This window comes from Anoplopoma fimbria, chromosome 17, assembly GCF_027596085.1.
Source record: "Anoplopoma fimbria isolate UVic2021 breed Golden Eagle Sablefish chromosome 17, Afim_UVic_2022, whole genome shotgun sequence".
NCBI lineage: Eukaryota > Metazoa > Chordata > Actinopteri > Perciformes > Anoplopomatidae > Anoplopoma > Anoplopoma fimbria.
Genome location: NC_072465.1, coordinates 397,834 through 421,217, shown reverse-complemented (window position 1 = coordinate 421,217; position 23,384 = coordinate 397,834). Strand labels below are relative to the sequence as shown.

The window sequence follows — 23,384 nt, the reverse complement described above, 5'->3', positions numbered from 1 at the left end:
AAACACGGACTAACAGTGAGATAAACCCGGACTAACAGTGTCCTCTGCTCTGGAGGAAGCAGAGGATGAGCTGGTTCTTCTCTCGGGTTCTCCTCTCGGGTTCTTCTCGGGTTCTCTGCTGGCGTGGGGGGGTGCTCTACATCCTGTCGCGTTTCCTGTGTTTGTAAACGAGCCGCTGTGAGGACGTCGGAGCAGCTGAAGGTAGATATAATATATATATAATATCTCCGTGTCTCCTCTCAGCACTGCGGTGTTTCTGTGTGTTACTGAGCATCGAACAGCCGGCTGTGTGACCCGTCAGCTCTCCTGCTCGCAGGTCGCAGCAGACGGATCCGTCTTTTATTACAACGTCAACGCTGGCCGATGCTAGCCGGCTAACAGCTAGCTGAGCATCGGGAGGGGGAGGCGTCGCCACGGCGGCCATCACGCCGTCTTTATCGCTCCATCTCGCCTTGAACCCGTCGAGCTTTTGTCTGGTGGTGTAACCGCAGGGGACACGGCTCACTGTCAGGTCTGAGAGACACACACTGCGAGTAAAACCATTGTATCGAAACGAGGACCAGGTGGGCTGAACGTGTTTGATTAATGAGAGTAGCGCTCCGGTGGGCGAGGGCGCCAGCGAGCGGCTAGCTGATGCTAACGGATGCTAGCTGATGCTAACTGATGCTAACTAGCTTGTTCATCAGCAGCAGGCTAACGGTGGGTTTGTAGGACTGCGGAGGCCAGCTCAGGCGGGTATTTATTCTCAAAGCAACATTGTGTGATGGTTATGGATGATCTCTGCCTGCAGCCAGTGAGATGGAACCCGGGTTCACCGCCGCGGCCTCCGAGGCTTTAAGGAGCGTTAGCCAGTGTTAGCGTTAGCCAGCGTTAGCGCTGCGCTAGCTAGCTGTCTATTTTCTTAGCAACGCTAGCTAGCTAGCTAACAAACGCTAATGGCGATGGCTCTGTAGCGTTTAAGTCTGTGTCTGTCTCCATCTGGCCCCAGCTAAACGACGCGTTACAGTTCACTAGTTAAGGGTGGAACAAACAGACAGAACGCTAAATATCCAAACTCCATCATAGACACAGCAGTGTTTCTTTGAGTGAAATAATGGCCACCTCTTAACAGGCTTATTCAAACCTCCCCAGATCCCCTCGGCTGAATACACATAGTTTATGTGATGTTAAACGTAGATTTATACTCTCTCAACATGCGTGTAACTAAAGTTTTGCTTCCAAACGTTGCACTGTAAGAGATGAAACAAGGGAAGATGTACATTCTTTAAATCAGGAATGAGGACCCTTCTCTGACTTCCATGGAAAAATACAGGATCAGACTCCCAGCAGATAGATTATCACTGATCTCCTCATGTTGACTGTTTCACACTAAGTTCACTATTATTTGCCATATTTCTGTATACTTTCAAAGCCGTGTTGTGTCCTTATGACTTAGATATTATAGGGACATGTCTTTGTCCTACTTAAACCATAATCCCTGTACACTCAAAATCCAATACATTGAAAATGAATTAAGACATTTGAATCCCACATTTGTTATTATATATTGGTGGTGTTATTGGTTTCGTGTTATGGTGAGGAAGAGAATGTGAGTTTATGAACCCTCTTTTACAACATGTCTAATAATGGAAGCATTCCGGTGTAAATCAAACTATTTTGAGTTTTTTTTTTTATTGACAGTGGTCAGTTTAGAGCGTCTCCAGGCATGTGCGTTTCTGTATGTTGACTTTCAATATTCTTCTGAATTTAGGAACATTTGTTTAATATTATACAAATAACAAATTATGTTTTGGGAAATTGATATGGCACACGTTTACTATTTTGCCATGCTAGAAGATCTCAGATTTAAGATTGTTGGTTGTGTCATCAATTATACTCAAACATGATGTTAATCTGTAGTTTGCGTGGTTGCTTCCCTTTTCCTAAATTTCTGTGCAGTCCCCTGTTGTCTTCACATTTCAACCTGTTTCCCTCAAGTCGTATAAACGAGTATAAATTGACTTACTAACTATACTACTTACTTTATACTGAGAACTTTCAGATGTACTTCGTAGTTGGATTGTCAGCATGCAGTTTACTGCTAGTTGTAGTGTTTTTGGTATCTGAATCTTAACAGATTTATAAAAAGAAAGGTACCTTTTGTACTTGATTTACTGAAAGTAAAGTGTGATGATGATTCTGCTTCAGTGGTCATCACTGTGTGAAATTAATTCCATATGATTTGGAGGTCTGCCTTACACATCAAACTTTAAATTGTGATTTTTAAGTTAAATGTGATGAACATCAGCTAGGTGTTCTCCAATATTTATTTAATCATCTTGTTCATGCGTGCCACCCAGCAGCTAATTAGGTATGACTTTCAGTTGTAGTCCCAACCACAACTTGGTTATGGGCAAATTATTTTATTATTCAGAAGCAATTCATTGTGAAAGTCCATCAGTTGCTCACCATGGTCAAAAAGTAAAACGTAGTTACACAGTATGATAAATTAGTAACTTATCACTATGAACAGTAGCCATGCGCGATCTACTAGCATAGTTATTTGTACAAATGAAGAATATTTGTGTGCTTATATTTTGTGACATTAACATGCCATTGAGGAAAATTGCTATCCTAACTGGACTTAATGGAATATGTAACGAGTAAGACAGCGAGTGATGCTGTTGTCATTTAATGCTTGTCTGTTTCATCCACATCCTCCTCTTCCTCAGTTTTAATGCTAGATGAGTGAGGTGGGTGTGGCTTCCCACCAGCCCGACCATCCTGACTGACGGATCTCTGGATGACCTTGTCCCCACCCCTGTCCCTGCGCTCACATACACCACAGCAATGTCACATCTGCCCAGCAGCTCAGTCCGCGACCATATGAAATGGGTTTGTTTTTTAGAACACCAAAGTGGTTACAAATAACTTTCCTTACAGTCTTGTGTCACTCAGGATGTTGTCGTTGATGACTAGCTTGGCAAATGCCACGTGACCGGCAATATTGTCTAAAATGCAGATACTTATAAATTGCAGACTGTTTTTAAATGTTTGATATACATGGTAAACTGTTGCTCTTCATTCTTTTTCTTCGCAGGCGGGGCTGCTTGGCTGCGAGGCTGTCCTCTCCAGCATGGCCCTGATGCAGGCAAGCTCCATGGCCGCTCCACCTAAAAAAATGATGGCCCCACTTGGTCATGGACCACCGCAGAGAGAGGGACCCGACCGTACTCCCCAGGGCCATATGATCCTCCCATCTGGAATGAGCTGTCCACCCCTGGTTAGGACCCACTTCGGAAATGTAGAGTGGAAATTGGGCAGTTATATGCTATTCTTTTAATATTGTGAAGAGTGTAAACGTGTAGCTTTTATGAAGTTGAACATGTGTGGACATCATGACTGCCTCTAAATGCAATCAAGAGGATTTATTGTATTTTATAACAACCCCCACTTCTACTTGGTTAAACTCAAGTATTGGTATGAGTTCATGTCATACACGCGCTTAAGGACATATTGACATAATGACCACCACTACACATTGATACCTCCGCAAACAACAGTTATCTATCTATTGAAATAACAATTTGTTGATGATATTCTTCCAACTGAAATTATTCAAACTTTTTAAATTGGGTTGGTCTTATTAAAATCAAGATGCTAAATTTACAAAATATACATTCTTTAATGCTGGTTTCTTTCACTGGCAGTGGCACATAAGAGGTTCACATTAATCACTTCATTTTAGTCATGTTCAGATATTCTGTTTTTAGTTTTAAAGGTTAGAGATCTGAGATCGGGAAATAAATGACCTTTTCTGCCTCTGTAGCTTATCCGGAAGGAAGGTGAATTCCAAGCTCCCCGCCTGCTGGATGAGAAGGAGATGAGGGCCAACGAGGACATGCAGCAGAAAAAAAAGAATAGGAAATCAGTAACGCCCTGCAAAGTGAGAGAACAAGAAGGAAGGGGAGGGAAGGTCAGTGGCTGTGGTGGCTAAATAGGGAAGGGTCTATGTAGGGAATAAACAAATTTCCTCATTACATAAAGTTGGCCATCAGCTGTTTACACACATTTTTGTAAAAGCATTTAACTTTATTCAAGTGCGCTTCACTTGGAGCTTCCATGTGAGCACATTTTATTTGTGTGGGGGTGGGGGGAGGAGTTCAGGGAAGATGTGGAGGGGGTGGAGGATCTCTAGAGAGAGGAAAGAGGGGGAGGGGAGCAGAGTGAAGCGGAGCACAATAACTGCAGTTGTGTGCATAACAGGGGGAGCAGTAACATGAGGGCATTAGGCCATTAGAAGGGGTTGCGGGGTATTTTTCAACTCAAATTTTTATTCCTTTTAGTAAAAAAAAACAAAAACCATACTTATACAAAATATAAATTGGGTTTTAGAGAAGATAAACCATTAAAATATACATGAAAAAATGTAATTTTGTGTGCAAAGTCTTTAGGTTGTTATATAAATCATAGGCCTTACATTTAGTGAAATTTCACAGGAGTTTTAGATTTTCATCAAGTTCTGACCAGTTGTGGGTGGGAATGTAATTTGAAATTGAACCATTGTGTTTGTAGCAAAATGCATTGTATCTGTTTTGTATTATTAGTGCACTGTTAAACTGGCATATGAAACAAATGTTAAACCATTATTCTTACTCTCCTCAATAGGGCACAGGTGGAGATGAGAATGGTCCGTCATCCAAAGTACAGAAAAACTTTATTTGTGATCACTGTTACGGAGCATTTAGGAGTGGATACCACCTGAAGAGACATATCCTCATTCATACAGGTATGGGTAATGCTTGGAACAACTCGGGTTTACAGTTTAGCCAAAACAGCTTTTAATGCCTGATTACATGAATCATTTGTTGAAAGAGGCCCTGAAAGTTTGAGTTGGAATTAATCTAAGAGTGTGCAGCAACTGTAAGGTTTTGCAATGGCCTGCTTAAAAACCATGTTTGGTAATAGTTTTTTGCCTCACAGCTAATTGGTGGTATCTGTGGGGACTTTGACTAAAACTGGTGCTCTTCGGTTTAGGGGAGAAGCCGTATGCTTGTGCCGTATGTGACATGAGGTTTATTCAGCGTTACCACCTGGAGAGACACAGCCTCATTCACACGGGTATGCGTCCTTCAACCGTACCCATATTACATAAATCGGACTACATCTGTAGTCTGTCACTTGAATCAATGGACAGATGCTCAGGGTTCATTTTGTCTGTGGACAGTAATTTCCAACAAAGCCACCCCCAAAATCTGTTCACCCCAAAATATAAAGCACAATATTTGTCTTAAAAATATTGGTCCCCCATCACCGGGAATTTGTTTTGCAGAAGGCAATGTAATACGGTGCGGTCCAGTAGTCCTGAGTCCACTATTAAAAATTGTTGTTTCAACATTTATGATTCCTTTTTTGGATTTCCATTGTTATCTATAATCATAGCTTTCATTTTGACTGTCAACAGTTGTAGAAATGCTTGCAGGATTTGAGAATACATATTATTTAAGCGCAATTTTAGAGATCCAAGAGATGTAGGAGGCACATTCCTACTTTACTCCAGAATTCTAAGTGGTGTTGAGCTCTGGTGTCTGTGGAGGGAGAAATTTGCATATTTTGTGACCTTTTATTAACTCTAATTGCAAATTTAGACTTGGAGTAAAAAAACACAACTATCTTGTTTTCAACTGTGATACTTTGACTTTCTTTTGCTTGACTTGTTTTGTTTTTAAATTGTTTTAACGAGTCAAATAGGAGGTTAATTTAAATGTATGTTAATGCAATGTTGCTGGGTCCTGCAGAGTTGTCAGCTTTATATAATGGTAGCAAGAGTAACTACACCCAGGCTAATAATCCTGCACGTTCTGCCATCCAGCATTTGCTGCATGCTCTATAAACACCAACACTTCACAATGCACTATTGGGCAGTGCTAGAACACAGCTAGTCATGTACACAACAAAGCAGTACACATCTGACCACCCACACTGTTTCACCATCCGACAAGTACTTCTGCTGAAGCATACTGGCCACTTTATTCTTAAAGCCTGCCATGTCCTGGTTTGGATGATTTGATTTAAGATTAATTTCTAGTGTTTCCTTTCAATTTAGAATGATTGCTGCTGGACTCTTTAAAACTACTCAAGAGAACCACTTGGCTCCACATTACTTGTTTCAAAACAAAACAACACTCAAACAATGTTAATAGATAATGTTAAAGTTGAAACTCCACGATAAAGCACTATCAGTAGTGACACATAGGTGACCATATTCATTTTTCTCACTAAGTAATAATAATCGTTCTACTGATTGTTCAGATTTCTGTTACTTTCTGTATGCATTTCTTGGATCTTAAACATTGATTTACATCAGTACTAAATAAGATGTTTTTTAAAATGACTGAGAAAAAACAATACCGATTATGTGGCAAATTGATAACAAAAAACAGTTCTGTAAACAAGACTTTTTGAAAGTGGACTCAAACTTCTGGACCCCATTTGAAAGCCTCAAAGCACAGGCCACTAAAAACATGAAAGACTTATTTGTTTTCCCTTTTTTGTATTAAATTATTACTTTGTCAGTGATGATAATTGCATGGACATCAAAGGACTATGTTCTATTTTTTTAAAAACAGAATGAAAATTGAGGACTTAAGTTAAAAACATATCTATGCATAGTGTCAATATTTGCATTGCACCGTTTCACACAAAATTCTTTGTTTTTCATTGTTTAAGAAGTATGCACTGTGGGTAAGTCAACTTCCAACCTAACTGTTTTTCCAAGTCGGTGACTACTGCCCAGTATTCACCAAAATAAATGCACCATTTAAACTCGTATTACCCAATTTAGCTGGAATAATTTCTGTTAACATTTTTATAGACTCACTTTATTTCATAATATCATAAGCTTGAGTAAGCAGTTGCGCTTCATGGCAGCACTGTATTTGTTATCTGTATCTGTTTTCCACATAATACATTTTGTGATTTTCTTTTCCACATTTTCACTCAATTAATAGAGTGAATAGCTGATAATTGTATGCTCTGTGTGTGTAGGGGTGAAGCCGTACGCTTGTTCCATATGTGACATGAGGTTTTTCCAGCGTTACCACCTGGAGAGACACAGGCTCACTCATACGGGTATGCGTCCATTAACCGTACCCAGTTCAAGTTAAGAATTTATTTTTATTTTTTGATCGAGTTGTCTCTTTAAGATCAATATTTCTTATTCAAGAGAAGCATGAGAACAAAAACATACACAGTCTGAATAACCAGTTACCCATACAACATATAAACAAACAAACAGGCCCAGAAAATCTTGGTAAAATCAAACAGTGACTTTTTATATTTTTGACTGATAGTTGACCTTATTAAGTGCAACAGAATGTTTAAACCCCCCCCATACAAAAATACCCCGTATTAAGGGAGTGGACATCACTAGTACACTGTAATTTATGAGAAATAGTAACGGCAACACTGAAATACCAAATTTTTATAAATAAATATACAGTTTAATGCAATCTAATATTAAAGCCCTTCAAGAAATCCTAATTTAAAGAAAAATATAATTTTTTTGTTCAATTGGGTGCACAAAATGTAGAAGGTCTAATATAACAATACGCAGTCTAAATCAACAACACTGATTGTAAGTCGCTTTGGATAAAAGCGTCTGCTAAATGACTGTAATGTAATGTAACAACAGTTGAATTACTACAGGGTTGAATCATCCAATAAAAATAATGGCTTGCTATTGATTACATCAGGGCCATTTATTGTAATGCCCTGTATAAATAGATGTAAATAAACACATGCCATTGCTTATGTGGATCCCTCAAAGTGTGCTCAACAAAATTTATAGTTATATTTTTCTATATTATTTTTTATTCAAAGAGGAAATTGTTACGAGTGTTTTATCGTCCCTGCAGAGCTGAAGAGGTTAAACTAGCTGTTAGCTTTCATACATTGTGTACATAGTAGGTTACATTAGTTCAACACATTTTGTAGAGATGACATATTTTGTGTACATGGTTCATGAGAACAATTTTCTAAAGTTTGGTACTGTATGCGTTTAGGGGTGAAGCCATACGCTTGCTCCATGTGTGACATGAGGTTCTTCCAGCGTTACCATTTGGCAAGACACAGCCTCACTCATACTGGTATGCTTGAATTATTTGTTCCCCTTTCACTATAAAACCTTTCATACAAACAACCGACATTGTGTACATAGTAGGTTACATTAGTTCCACACATTTTGTATATACTGTCAGGTATTAACTGAGCTGCAGCGTGTGCATCATTTATTATTAATGGATGTATCCAGCGTAGTTAGGATATTTAAAGGAAGTGACATGGTGCCACAGCTACACTATAAGAGTCGGGCTTGATTGGTCACAGAATATCTAGGAAAAATATGTAATCTCGCAGACGCACACAATTTTACAGGAGACTCTCTCACTCTGGTATTTGTAAAAATCTGGTTGTGAATGGCTTTACTAGAATGCAAATTCATTTTTGATTATTTAAAGTGAATATCTTTCCATGGGTATCAGTTTGTGCAAATGCCCTCCTGGCTGATGCAGCCATACTGAAGTAGCTGATTAACTTAGGCCATGATATATTATGGGAATAGTCCTTTGATGTCCACACATGTTTTAGACGCAAATTAATGGCTGCACAACTCATGTGTCTTGGCTGTAATGGCTTTTTAGATGAACATTTTGATCGTATAGTTGCACAGTTAATTATTCAGGTGCATCTGCTGTAAGTTTGTGGCAGAGATCAGATTCAAAGCTTTTTTGAAAGTTGAGGCAGATCATCATTTTGGCGTGCTAGAAAACAAGCACACTTGTAACACTTCAAAGCAACACACACAGTCACGCCACTATTAATCCAATTAATGTGCGCTATATAAAAGCTAAACCAAAATCCACTTGCAGTAAGTTGCAACAGAAATGCTCACCACAATGCTGATACATGTCGAAGTGTGCTGACGTTTCTGCTTCAGCTGGCCACATTGATCACCGTCTTAGATGTGTCTTTGCTATCTTGCTGCTGATTTGTATGTCTTGTTTTAAACTTGCTTGGCTTATATCCTGTTGCTGCTTTTCTTTGATGATGTACTCTAAATAATTCGAAAATCCTACATGTAACAGAATACACTTACTAGTTAGAAGTGATACAGATCCCCCCTTTGCATGAAGCTTGATTGGAATGTGTAATGTCTAGGTCCTAGTTATTTAAGCCTGTGAATAATGCTTCCCTTTGATGCTTACGGAACGTCTTAGCTAATATGTTGATACTTTGTGTATGTAGGGGTGAAGCCGTACGCTTGCTCCATGTGTGACATGAGGTTCTTCCAACGTTACCATCTGGCAAGACACAGCCTCACTCATACTGGTATGCGTCCACTTACCCTAGCTCATTAGGAAGCGGTGTTTTAGAAGTGCCTAAAGTCATTGCCATGTAAACAGAGATTTAGGGTGTCTTAATTGACTAAAAGTTTCAAATTTTCACATATTCAGAATCAGGAAGATGTATCCAGACATGTATTAGGATGGCAAAATGTATAAAAACTACAATTCTTAGCTCTTGGTATAAATACACGCATACATTGTTGTGCACCTGAATGTATACAACTTCAGCTTTTCCCCTGCTGAATGTTCTACATAGTTCTGCACAATAATTCATTACTCTTAATTTGTCAAGAATTCTCATGATCACAGTACACAAAACAATAGTCTGCAAGTATTTGTTTCTCAGGCTGAAGATATATTGTGTAGGAGCAATTGTAGTGTCATTCCCAGGGAAGAGTTGATGGTTATGTGTTGAAACTTGTTTTGTTCTGTTGCTCATATTTATATACTTTTTATGTGTGTAGGGGTGAAGCCATACGCTTGCTCCATGTGTGACATGAGATTTTTCCAACGCTACCACTTGGCAAGACACAGCCTCACTCACACGGGTATGCGTTCGCCCTTCTTTTCTACATTAGAGCCCAAATACCCATTTTACTGTAGTTCATCTGTCCTTTGTTTATGGAATAACTTAAGTATGTTTCTTGAAATATTCACAAGCATCAAGCTGTTGTTACTATTGGGGCATACTGAAGGAGTGCATTTCAGTTTTTGCAATACTACTTTAGGGCTTTATTTCCCAAGTTAACATTGGTACTTTGTTGTAGTAGGGCTGGGCCATAAGTCCATTTGATAAGTTATCGTCTTACAGTGAAATCATATAGTGATGAAATCAGAGATCAAGATATTGTGATCTCTGATTACCTCATAATAATAACAAGCACATACCAACTCAAATTTCTCAGGAAATCTAAACAAACTAAAAAATGTTAAATCAAACAATTTCCTTAATGTGCATGTAAACCTAGTCAGTATATATCTGGAAATATTTATTTATTTCTCTCTATAATTTAACTTTTAACTATTATGTTCCCATTGCACTCAAGTTCTGATTTAAATGAGAAAATAATAAGTACTTTTTTACTAGTACTTAATTTGTCAAGTATTTAATTCACACAGGACTATAAAAAAAATAGGATTTACCAAGTGGTTATATCAGACTATTTATTTGTTGAATTAACAGAAAACAGGATAAATTGTGGTGATTATCGTTATCTAGATATGAGATGACCTATGTCTTGAAAGAAGATTTTATTTCTAGCGCCCAGCCCTGTGCTGCAGTGCCTTTTTAAATTACAACTTGACTTGTGTCAAGTCTCTTGAACTTGCAATGAATGTCAACAATTAGCTAAGCATAAAGACATCTTTATTGAGGTCCCTCTTTTAAACACGTTGACAGATTAGAATATGTTAGCTGAATGCATTTAGTGTTTCATCTTACTGGTGCTACTGCTTTTGGCATGTCTGGATACATAATATAAGTGAGTGTGTCCTGTTCATTGTGTTGTTTTTACAAAATACTTTGCTCTGTGTGTGCAGGAGTGAAGCCATATGCTTGCTCCATGTGTGACATGAGGTTTTTCCAGAGATACCACCTGGCAAGACACACTCTCACCCATACGGGTATAACTTTTTATTTATCCCTTTCACTTGATAGTATGGGGCGTTGTAGAATATATTTGCTTTCACCTATCTGTAAAAACAAATTGTAATTCATGATTTTCAAAGTTTAAGCACTAGTAGATGTTTTCATTGTATTTCTAACTGCTTTTTGGGTTGAAATGTTGGGACTAGTTGGCAAAGATAAAAAAAAAAAAAAAAAAAGAGACCGTATAATGATATAACACATTCCTGGTGTATGTGAGATGACATATTTTGTGTACATGGTTCATGAGAACAGTTTTCTAAAGTTTGGTACTGTATGCGTTTAGGGGTGAAGCCATACGCTTGCTCCATGTGTGACATGAGGTTCTTCCAGCGTTACCATTTGGCAAGACACAGCCTCACTCATACTGGTATGCTTGAATTATTTGTTCCTCTTTCACTATAAAAACCTTTCATACAAACAACCTACACATGATTTCTTAAAATTGATAAGTCCTTTTATATACAATAACATAACTATGCCATTGTTGATAAATGAATTTCCCCTTCTAAAAAATGTTTAATAGAAGTTTTAGGCTTTGTTGGAAAACTGTCCACAAAAAAAGTGACTCTCTCTGTCAGTTAACTTGTTTTGTGATTCACCCTGTAGTGGTACTATTGCATGTGAATTGTTGAGTACTATGTTACATATCCAATGAAAGGCACATTACACTAAAAAGCATTTTAAATGCAGGCATCAATCTCAAATGACAAGCAAAATGGGCTATGTTTGACCTGACTAAATAGTGAAATGGTGCATCTTGAACATGGGTTAACTTGAAAAAGTTTCTTTATGCAGTTAAAATGGGCACTTGACCACCATCAACAGTTTGTTTGCATGATGACTGAATATTACTCAAACTGCAACGTGTAAGCCCCGTTTCTCCCCATCAATGATGCACCTTAACTCTTGATGTCTGCAGGTTCTTAGACTCTTTTTTGTGTAATGTCTCTGACAGAATGTTATGTGATAAAGCATTCCATAGAAAACAACCTGAAAGTATTTCATTATGCCTTTTTTAAATGTTGATGTTCATGAACTTCATCAGTGCGTTGAAATGCATCTAACATTCTTGTGCTCTGTTTAGGAGTGAAGCCGTATGCTTGCACCATGTGTGACATGAGGTTTATACAACGTTACCAACTGGAGAGACACAGTCTTACTCATACGGGTATGTACTCATTTTATAAACCTTGACCCTCTCTTTCCCTGACTTTGGTCATGCATGTGCCCCACATTAATGTTTACATGGCTGCTTCAAACTCGAGTTTGTATTGCTTTCTGTCACTTTATTGCCAAGTGCTAATGTTTCATGCAGCATCTACACAGAGCTTTATAAGCAACTGCATAACAAAACCTCCTCCCGTACTTTATATATGAAATGACATGATGACAATGAAGCAAAAATGCCAACAGTCTTTGTTCTTAGGTTCAAATCTGTGTTAAGCTTTTAGATTTCTACAAGCCAAAAAATGTATTGATTTGCTGACATGTTTCCTATTTATTTTTGTGTTTGAATCAGCTCAGTGATAAATACTAATTCTACTTTTACACAATTCAGCTGTCCAATAGGTAGATCTTTCTTGTGAAAAACTAAAGCACTTGAAATATTGTTTTGTAGCACAAACATGAATCCTAATATTGTTACTTACATATTTCCCAAAACAACATAAAACCAGATTATCTCCAATAAATGAAATGCCTAATGGCTGAAAAGAGCATTTGAAAATCTTTCAAAGCCACTTTATTTCCAAGACTGATGGTGTCTGAGTGTGTTTTCCTGTAAATAAAAAACATGCAAATTTATAGCCGGCTGCTCCCACAGACTCTTCATTATGTCATTTCACATTCAAAGTAATGGTGAGGAAATAACGTATAGTCCTCTCTTGAGTGTCATTGTTTGTCGTATTTGAAAACCGGTTTTATTTAAGGATATTCTCTATTTTGTCAGTTTAAATATGAAGATATAGCAGAGTTTATTTTTACCTGAATCCCTTGCTAAGTTTTGTATGATGGTTTTCAGAGCATTTTCCATTCATTTAAAACACTTTTTCAAGATAAATGAAAATAATTGATCTGCAAACGAATGTCCAATCTTAATGTGTTGTGCATAGTTGTTTACCAACTGCCTAAAATTGTCTAACCTCTGCAATCAGCGTTACAAAAACTCAAGTATTTACGTTTACAAATAGATTCTAGAAATCTGTATGCGATACGTTGAAATTATATGAACTAAAGCACCTATTGGCATCGTTTTGGAAAACCTGCTATTGTGTTACTTTGAATGTGCCCATTAGAGATTTTGAATTCGCCTGAGTTAATTATCTGGTAATTTTATGTTTTGTAGGTTTGAATTTTTTTTATAACTTAAATCAGATGTTAAAAGGACATTTCCAATTTGAGGCAATTTTTTTAAGCATGCTGGAATTTCCAGTGTAAACAAAGTGCTGATAAGTGCAACCAAACTTTACTAAGCAATTAGTAAAGTTTATTTTCGATCATTTTTGGCAGTTGAGTGTTTCATGCTAAAGTTGGTACTTTGTGTGTGTAGGGGTGAAGCCGTACGCTTGCACCATGTGTGACAAGAGGTTTTTTCAGCGATACCACCTGGCGAGACACAGCCTCACTCATATGGGTATGCGTCAGCCAATCTTAACCCAGTAACAAGATTAGGATGCTGCAACACCTGTGTGCTTGATCTAGACTTGTATATCTGTATTTATACACAAATTATTCAAGTGTAATATCAAATAGATGAAATCATCATCTCATGTGTTGTGTAGGTGGATTTTAGGTCCCTTCTGGGAATTTTGTAATATGAAACAAGCACCTAATCATATCATATTGTACCTTTTTTGTAAGTATTTTTAGGGAATGACATTGGTTATTAACCACCAATAACAATTTAGTCCAGATTGGTACTCTTAAGCTATAAATAGGAGTAAAGATTTATTTATTTTACCTTGGTGGCAGAGACACAAAATAATTCTCTTGATGCTCTGCGTTTAGGAGTGAAACCTTATGCTTGCACCATGTGTGACATGAAGTTTTTTCAGCGTTACCACCTGGCGAGACACAGCCTCACTCATACGGGTATGGGTTCGTGCATCGTGCCCCTGACATTCACTGCTAGAAATCAGTGTGGACATTTCAATTTTGTTAGTTAGCTTCAGACATGCGCCTGTTACATTCAAGGAAAATGTCAATATGACATATTAGGTCTTAACAAGGTTTCCTAGTCTGTTAATGTTTGCCATATGTGATGTCGGTAACTACAACACTAGAAAATGGATACAAGCATTGTGAAGAAACTATTTGGAAAAAATGTTGTTTTTGCATGAATTGGCAATTGTGTGGTTAATAACCAATAGCGTTTATTTTAATTCCTGAATAAAAAAAAATGCAAATTGAGGCAAAGTAATATAATATTGCTACTTTGCATTTAGGTGTGAAACCTTATGCTTGCACCATGTGTGACAAGAGGTTTTTTCAACGCTACCACCTGGCGAGACACAGCCTCACTCATATGGGTATGCGTCCGCACACCTTACCCATGTCACTGAGATCAGACTGCAGTTACAGTATGTTACATACAGACATAGCCATCTAAGGAAGTTATCGATACTCTTTTAAATCATTTCTTTATCAAGCCTTCCCAACATTATGTGTGTAAATGCCACATTAAAGCAAGTCTTAAGGTTTAAACAAATATAGGACTGCAACATCATCAGCTCATGTGATGTGTTAAGTTGTGGATTTGAGAATTGGTTCATATAGTTTGATGTATCTTTTATTGGATTAGGAGAAAAAACTAAAATGTATTTCTTAAAAATTACATTTAAAAACAATTGAAAAAAGTGGTGAACAACCCATCAATTCTGAATAGATATTTAAAGTATATTGCTTATTGATGGATTGTGAACACAAAAACATACGAAGTCTGAAAATAATACCATAATGCTCTGCGTTTAGGTGTGAAACCTTTTGCTTGTACCATGTGTGACATGAGGTTTGTTCAGCGTTACCACCTGGCGAGACACAGCCTCACTCATACGGGTATGCGTCAGTGCACCTGCCCATCTCACATTTTGTAGGCCATTATAACATAGTCTTTATTATGCGAAATTCAGCAGCGCAAACGGTATCAACACATGTCTTTATTAAGTAGCTGTCTGTAAAGATGTAATGCAAATGAACTAAAAAGGCTGTAAAAGCCAGAAATACTGACAGGTTTGGCCCCAACCTATGCTTTTAAAAACTCTACTGCCTTTCTGTCACCATAGTTCTTAGAAATGTCTTTTCAGAAAATGATTTTACTTTATTCAGCTCTTTTTTTAATAGGCACAATCACTAGGAATGAAATGCTCAATTGCTTAAAATGTATTGTATGTTTTGACATTGAAATGTGCTTTTAACGACGCCGATAAAGTAAAATACTAGTAATACTAATTATCAGCCTAATTTAACTCCCACTTTAGTCAATTGACTATTAACTTGAGTTAAACAAAAGTAAAGGCATTGCGTGCAGTGCTCCCTGGCTCTTTTTGCTATTCTTTAGAATAAAAGTGGCAGAATGTAATTTGTTTTGATTGGTCATGTAGCTAAAATGGTCAGTTTAGTTGTCTTTTGTTGGCAACTTTAAGTGTTACATGAAGGAAACATTAGACATATCTTTTTGTTTTTGCATGAATTGGCAAATGTGTGGTTAATAACCAATAGCTAAGGTATTTAATTTGTAAAAAATGAAATTGAGGCAAAGTAATATAATATTGCTACTTTGCATTTAGGTGTGAAACCTTATGCTTGCACCATGTGTGACAAGAGGTTTTTTCAGCGCTACCACCTGGCGAGACACAGCCTCACTCATTTGGGTATGCGTCCGCACACCTTACCCATGTCACTGATATCAGACTGCAGTTACAGTATGTTACAGGGTCAGCTGCCACAGGCAATTATTATAATTCTGTAAAAGTAACTTGTTGTACATTTTTCTTGATCAAGGCTAAACTGCATTATGTGTGTAAATGCAACATTAAAGCAAGTCTCCACATGTAAATAAATACAGGACTGTGACATCAGCTCATGTGATGTGTTAAGTTGTGGATTTATAATTTGATTGACACAGTTTGATGTATAACTAATTTGGATTTGGAGAAAAGACCAAAACTCAAGATGCATACTTTTTTTTAAGCAAAAAATTCACATAGGAAATGAAAAGTGGTTTAACAACCCATCAATTGTAAATAGATGTTTATGGTACAGTACTGATAAATGGATTGTGAAACAGAAATTAAAAGTTCTGAAAATAATGTATTGATGATCTGCATTTAGGTGTGAAACCTTTTGCTTGCACCATGTGTGACATGAGGTTTGTTCAGCGTTACCACCTGGCAAGACACAGCCTCACTCATACGGGTATGGGTCCGTTCACCTGCCCATCTCACATTATATAGATCACCAATTCATCTTTATAGAGCTGATCATAGGGATGCCTTTGTGTGTTTATAGTCATGGTAAGAATTTGTGGTTTTCATTTATGCTCAATCTGTTAGGACGGATTCAGTTGATTTTGAGCATCCTGCCAGCCTTTTTCATTGTTTACCAACCACATAAGTTCATTTTTACAATGTATAACAGTAATACTGGAGGGCAAATCAAAAGCTATAATGTGGATGCAATGTTTTTAGCTTGGATTTAATGCCAACTATTCGGACTCCATTTACATTTGTAAATTTGGATTCTTATTAAGTCGTAGTTGCAAGTCTTGGCATCATTTTTTGCAAGAAATCAAGTAAATGATCGAAAAATATGTTGAAACTAATAACCAGCTTTCCAGCACAATTGGGCTGATATTGTCATTTATAATCTTTTTGGTTAAAAAAAGTACAATGGCTCTAAACTTTGCTCTTTAAAATTAATATGCATAACTGAAAAGCACAAAACTCAATAAAGTCACGGGTGTTACTTACAATAGCTTCATCTCTAAAAAAATAAGTAGCCTTAAAAGTAGATGATGGCTTTAGGAAACATAAAATCCAGTATTAACAGGTCCAGATTTAAACCCAAAATGTTAAATTGTTCTGCTAATTATTTGTCTTTGTGGTGTAAATAGCCATTATAGATCTAAGGTGAGAAGATGCTGAAATAGTTTTTGTTGCAGTGTCAAGTAAGGCTGTTACTGATGTTTATTCAGACAAAACCTACAGTGATTAAATGTTATGACAGAGCTTTAGTGTTTTTGTTTTGAAATCAGACAGGTTAAACTCCACATTATGTCCAAATCTGAATTTACTCTACACAGTTAAACATATAGTCTTAGTTGCATGTCTGAACATTTTAACATATTTTCTTCTAAAGGCAATGCACTTTGCATTACATACAAAATAAATGATGAGCTGTTATCTGTCAGTATTTCAGTCCTAGTGCTAGCTTGAAAGTTGTATGTCTTGCACTTGTGGGTGTTAGGGCTAATATATTGCTCTGTGTGTGTAGGGGTGAAGCCGTATGCTTGTTCCATGTGTGACATGAGGTTTATTCAGCGTAACCACCTGGAGAGACACAGCCTCACTCATACGGGTATGCGTTCCTTTACCGTACCCTTTTTACTAAGAAAGGCCCTGGTGCTTCCAACAGAAGGGGGTCACAACAAACTCGAGTTTGGATTGTCAAGTCATTTGATGGGATGTTGAACCAGCCTCAAAAATACTTGCCCCAGTTTTTGGGGCCACTATGTTGCGTAGATCTGGGCCATGAAAACACGAAATTCCACTCTGATCTACACATAATGAGTTGATGACGAGGCCTTTTTAAGAATATAAATTTTACAGATGCTGAAACTACAATGTTGAAATTTACTGTTTGTCAGTGTTGGAAAATACAGTTTGCAAATAGAGATTAGTAAGTGAAAATTGCACACTGTTTGTTGGTCCGAGGCGCTAAAATTGATTCATTGACTGTGTATTTGTGTGCTCTTTCAGGAGAGAAGCCATTTGCTTGTGACATGTGTGATATGAGGTTTATCCAGCGCTACCACCTTGAGAGACACAAGCGTGTCCATAGTGGGGAGAAGCCTTACCAGTGTGAACGGTGCCAGCAGGTATGCATGAATGTCAATTTAGCAAAGTGACCCACAAGTTGTACTTATAGTTTCATGTATTGTTAGATTCATTTACTGTGTTGCCTTTGGATTTGTTAAATTTGATATATGAAACAGAATGACCCTTTACATTTACTTGAATTATTATAACCACAATAAATAGTAACTTATATCCAATTTGTGTGTTTTTAAGAACTTTTCGAGGACAGACCGGCTGTTGCGACATCGGCGATTGTGCCAGGGTCGTGGCGTAGCCAAAGTAGAGAACCAGCCATGCTGCGATCCACGCCCATACCCCCAAGAACCCCCACCCGCACCCCCAACCTGGAGTCCCCTGCATCCCCCTCCAGGCCGACTGGCGGTCTGACATTCCACCTTTCCTACGCCCACAATACCGCCAGAGACGGGACAAGCCACAGGGTTTCTTCTTCTCAGCTCTGTGCTGAGTGATGCCACACTCTAGCACAGACTGATCTTGCAGCTCCAGTCTTGGGATTACTAATGACAGTGACATTTGTGTTTTTGTTTTGTTGACTTTTTACTGTGTTTCCTCTTCTTCCCCCTGTTTTTTTAAAGACAAGACTTTTCTGTGATGAACAGTTTTCCTGTTTTGTACTTAATCTATTTGATTTTTGCAACAAAAAAAAAGTTTTTATGGTTGTTCAAATATATCTGCATTTGGTGGTACTCGGGAAGGGCGGTGGGAATTGTTTATCCGGATGTGTTGGCAACAAATAAGGATGAAGTGGTGAGGAAAAGTATTTGAGCTTCTTTCTAACTTTTTGCTCATGTGGCTCATTTTTGACTCAAAAAGATCGTCACTAAGGTCAGAATTTATAAAACTGAACTTTCCTTCCAGGTAAAGCAAGGAAACCACTCTGTTTACTTCTCATGTAGACCAAATCTTGCTTGCCATTGTCGCTAAGATAGTGCTAAGCATTAAGACATTTCACTGAAAGCAGTATTTGGTCTAAATATGATTTGAACAATAGTATTTCCCTGAATTTATCAACAAAGGAGGTACAGTTTTAATGATTTCTTTGTGTAAAAAAATTTAAAATGCTTATTATTTTGCTACGGGACTTAAGTGTTGAATTTTATTTTTTTTTGTTAACAAAATGGGCCAAAAACAAACTGATCATAAGAAATTGTTTCAAATACGGTCCGTTGCAGGGAAATCCTAAGGAAACCTGAGTAACTTTGAGTGTGTATATTTAAAAAAAAAAAACAACAAAAAAAAAAGGTTGCTTCATAACTGTAAACCTGGACTTCCAAGAATTGGATGATGAGAGGGTGAGCCTGCAGTTGACTGGCTCGTTGTCGGACATGAAGGGGGGGTTACAGGAACCTCTGCAGCCCGTCTCATGTTCTGGTGTTTGTGATGTGCTGAGGATGGCAGCCCTGGCCAGTCGTCCTCCCACGCTTACCGAGAGTCATGCCATTGTAAGTTCAGCTGTGTATATATATATGCAGAGATATCCAGTACTTAACAGAAAAGCGTCTCAACTTGCTCTGTCCATAGATTCTGGTCTAAAATAGCACAGGTTGGCCACTTGAAGTCCCATTATGTTGTTTGTACAGTTACTCTCATTGTGAGATTAGTGGGGGGTATTCAAAATCTCGTGGCCTTAGTGTTTCTTTTTTTCATTTGCCTTTTTTCTCAACCGTTTATTATTGTGGATCAGATGTATTTGCTAAGACAAGGAAGCCTTTTATCATCATAGTACGTTTTGTTTTGTTTTGTTTTGTTTTCTTTAAATCTTAAAGCGGTCATGGTTACAGAATGTTGACGGCTTCAGTGGCGCTAAAACAGACTAATGTGTTCTCCAGTCGATAGAGGTTGTCTTTTGATGCTGATGATGATGATGAATATTTTGGGTCATTGTTACTGATAACAGTGTAACACAGTATGTAATCCTTAAGGAGCCCCCGTGAGTTTCAGTCCTTGTGAGAGGTCAGTAGTGCTACATTGTTTCCCACTGCAGTGCTTTGGCTGGTCGCACACCATTGCAGAATCAACACTCGCTTGACTCTACTACACACTAACAATTGCCTTTTTTGTCCAAATATTATGTGGTTGGTGTGTAATAATGGATGTCTGTCATGTCATTTGGGTTTAGCCTTAAGTAAGTGCGGATACACAAATAATCATTGTAGTGCTAAATGATATTGTAACAAACGATTTCTTTTACCTATGATGAACTTTGATCGTACTGTGTGACAGTCTGTGACGGCCTGACAGCAGGGAGCCAGTTGATCGGGGCGGCTTTGCTGCCTGTTGAAAACGTTTCTCAAACTTGATCCTTTCTGTGACTGGTGTCGTAACTTTTCCGTTTAGGCCAGAAATGTCAGTGCTTGGTGGGAGGATTGGTCCGCTCAACTGAACAAACGTGTACATATCAAGACATCACAACTGTTGTCTTATGTGAGAGCCAGTAACGGAAACCTTTATGGTTGATTTCAGGGGAGTGTTTTTGTTTGTTTTCTTTTTAGTTTAAAGATACAGATAAGATTCAGTGAATGACAATATAATCTCAGAGTGCATTATCTGGTCTCTGATTTATAGGATGAACAGATATTTGTGTTTGATACAAACAAGAGGCAGATTACGGAGTTAAGTGATATTTTACCAAAAGTATTATTGGGAGGATATTTTTTTTTTTTTAAGTGGTACTTTGATAGCAAGGCAAAGTTGTGCAAGTGTGTAAAGAGACAGGATTCCATTTAACGTTTTTTCTTGAGGTAAAGTTAAACCCAGTGACGGCAAAGCGGCCAAGTTTGAGAAATGCATTAATTTGCTCTGCAAACACTATTCCAAATCTGTGGAAGGGATACTGCTGGTGCGAGCACATACTAAAATGGCTGAAGGGGAATACAGTATATAGTTGACATCACTTGTTAATACCTTTTTGACTTATTGTTTTTAGTATTATCAATCTCATTGTTAAAATGCAATAGAATCCTTCAGTCTCAGATCATTTGTTTATAAGATTGAGGTTTAATTTTACAGACGGATCCGAGGATTTCTTTGTCTGAGAATTTCTCATCACATTTTGATGATTGTTTCAAGGACCTTTTTTATTCTGATGAAATTGTAAACACTGGAGTGACCGGGGGTAAAAAAGACAAAAAATATTTTCTTTTCTTTCAGACTGTACTAGATTTTAGGTTTTAGACAGAGCCTATTTCTCCTCAACTTGACACAGAAGGTGGACAGAACAATTTGGATCAGTACAGTTGAGAGCCCAGTATGTTTGGTAATTTTGACATTAGAGACAGTAGTACCACAAGAAAATGTTTTCTTTCTTATACGAAGTCCCTGGTATTTGTAGTAAATTATATTGATAATGGTATTAGATGAACAACAGCATAACAGTAGCTATCACAGATTAGTTGTTTTCTTTTATTAGTCTTGCATGCAGAGTTATGGTCCTCAGTTAAGATAGGATCTTGATATTGATTATTTTGTGTAGGAAAATGAGTGCATAAGAATAACTTCCTAAAAAAAATATTACAATGATTATTGTAAAATGGGCTAACTAATATGTACCCTTGTGATCCAATTAGTTTCAACTATATGAAAATCAGAGGAGAGGCTTCTTACTATTATGCTGAAATAAAATAATTTGTAAAGGACTCTGTGTATGCTGACTGGCTGTGTTGACCTAATAATATTAATGGTTAAATAAATGTGGGCTTAGCTGGGGAGGCTAATCAGGAGCAGCCTTTTTTTAATGAAGTGGGGGGAATTTATGATGTGGTTTGTTAACGAGCTCCACAGAGAGGGGCGACGACTGAAAACGGCCCTTCACCCCCGGCTCGGCGCTCGGTCCACGTTGTTGTGGGCCCTAAAGGTGGTGAGTAAAGTTTCCTGTGTTTGAGCAGGACACAGTGGAGGTCGCTGATAACTGGATTATCAGTGTAGTCCAGTGAGTATACATGCATAGGATACATCAGAACTGTGCTGAAATGCTTAAGCATTACTTTCAATAAAAACGTGTATCTTTAATAGGGCAAACAACTCATAAACCTTAAAACGAATGGCACTGAATGTTTCAAATAACTATTAAGTCATAGGTTGGATCGCATAGGGCCAATAAGGATCTGTCCGCAGAGTGATTTTCTGGCAGAGGAGCCTTGGTGCTCCGAGAGCTTTATCAACATATGACCACTCTAACCACCTTTGGATTGTAGATTAACATTGCAACCTTTTTCTTTGTATTATCTATTTGGGTTAATATTTGTTTTTCACTATGAGCACCAGGTGACGTCTGCCTCATACTTTGCATTAATGAGCTCATCACTGCTTAATCTGACAGCCGTAACGTCAGAGCAATGTGTCAGCGTCAGCCCGGCGATCTGCTCCCACAAATGGGCGTTTCGCTCTCCTCATTGGGAACAATTACAAAAAAGGCGCCATGTGGACACAGGTCCTAATGTTGGGAACTTTAATAAGATTTATCAGTGCTTAGCCTGTCCATACCGGTTTTTTTAAGATAAAGCTTGTTAGGAAAGTTCCAAAAGATAATATGATATTGTATATTATGATGCTATAGCCTTGACATTGTGACATTTTTCTCATTACTTTTTGTTAAATTATTTACATTGGGAGTTTTTGCAAACACTGAGCTTGTTGATGTACTTATGTACGATGGGGAAAACTATTTGTTATAGAGCTCATTCTTGACTTTATAAAAACAAATTTAGACTAAAGGTGATGGTGCATTTTCAGTTGTTGGTCCTAATATGTGAAATAGTTTACCACCAACAATTAGATCTTGTCCCTTCATAGATACCTTTGTAGCCTGCATCTCTTTGTGGGGTCTTTAAAGGAATATTGAGGAAGAGTGTTTAAACAATTTTAATGCTCAAGATTTGATGCTGCTATGGGCTATAGTTAAGTATTTATTTTGTGTAATTGAATTAATTTTCTCATTAGGAGGTTGGGATTAAGACTGAGCTTGTTGATGAACTAAATTAACGAATCTTTACAGAAGTCGGCAGAAAGAAATGGCATCGTAGGAGTGACGGTCCCAAACAGTTATGGTGGATGTGAAAGTACAATGGGCATCACAACTTATAGTTAGTTTAAAAAAATGTGCCTACTGTCACAGATGCAATAAATATGTAGGGAAAGATCTAGAAGGGATAACTTTATCTGTGGAAAGTACAGTCTAGTGTGGGACTAATCAATCCGAGGCCTTGATTGGTGCTAAATACAGTTGGATCATTGTCCCAGAAGTCAGGTTAGACAAGATAA

General features: G+C 37.7%; 1 protein-coding gene across 22 annotated transcripts; it reads left to right on the top strand.

Moving 5' to 3' along the window:
• Positions 1 to 113: 113 nt before the first annotated feature.
• znf740a (zinc finger protein 740a) lies at positions 114 to 21,227 on the top strand. Of its 22 annotated transcripts, none has more exons than XM_054616683.1 (22): positions 114 to 201; positions 2,712 to 2,874; positions 3,080 to 3,262; positions 3,809 to 3,955; positions 4,648 to 4,768; positions 5,017 to 5,100; positions 7,027 to 7,140; positions 8,043 to 8,126; positions 9,283 to 9,366; positions 9,848 to 9,931; positions 10,923 to 11,006; positions 11,315 to 11,398; positions 12,116 to 12,199; positions 13,580 to 13,663; positions 14,038 to 14,121; positions 14,475 to 14,558; positions 15,001 to 15,084; positions 15,816 to 15,899; positions 16,360 to 16,443; positions 17,521 to 17,604; positions 18,006 to 18,124; positions 18,318 to 21,227. In XM_054616683.1, the coding sequence occupies exons 2-22, from the start codon at positions 2,830 to 2,832 to the stop codon at positions 18,489 to 18,491; spliced, it is 2,079 nt and encodes a 692-aa protein (XP_054472658.1). In that variant the 5' UTR covers positions 114 to 201; positions 2,712 to 2,829; the 3' UTR covers positions 18,492 to 21,227. The 22 variants fall into 22 exon arrangements, with proteins under 22 accessions (XP_054472658.1, XP_054472659.1, XP_054472660.1 ...); XM_054616684.1 differs by having other exon boundaries at positions 3,080 to 3,283; positions 3,809 to 3,925; XM_054616685.1 differs by having other exon boundaries at positions 3,080 to 3,283; positions 7,027 to 7,110.
• The last annotated feature ends 2,157 nt before the right edge of the window (positions 21,228 to 23,384 follow it).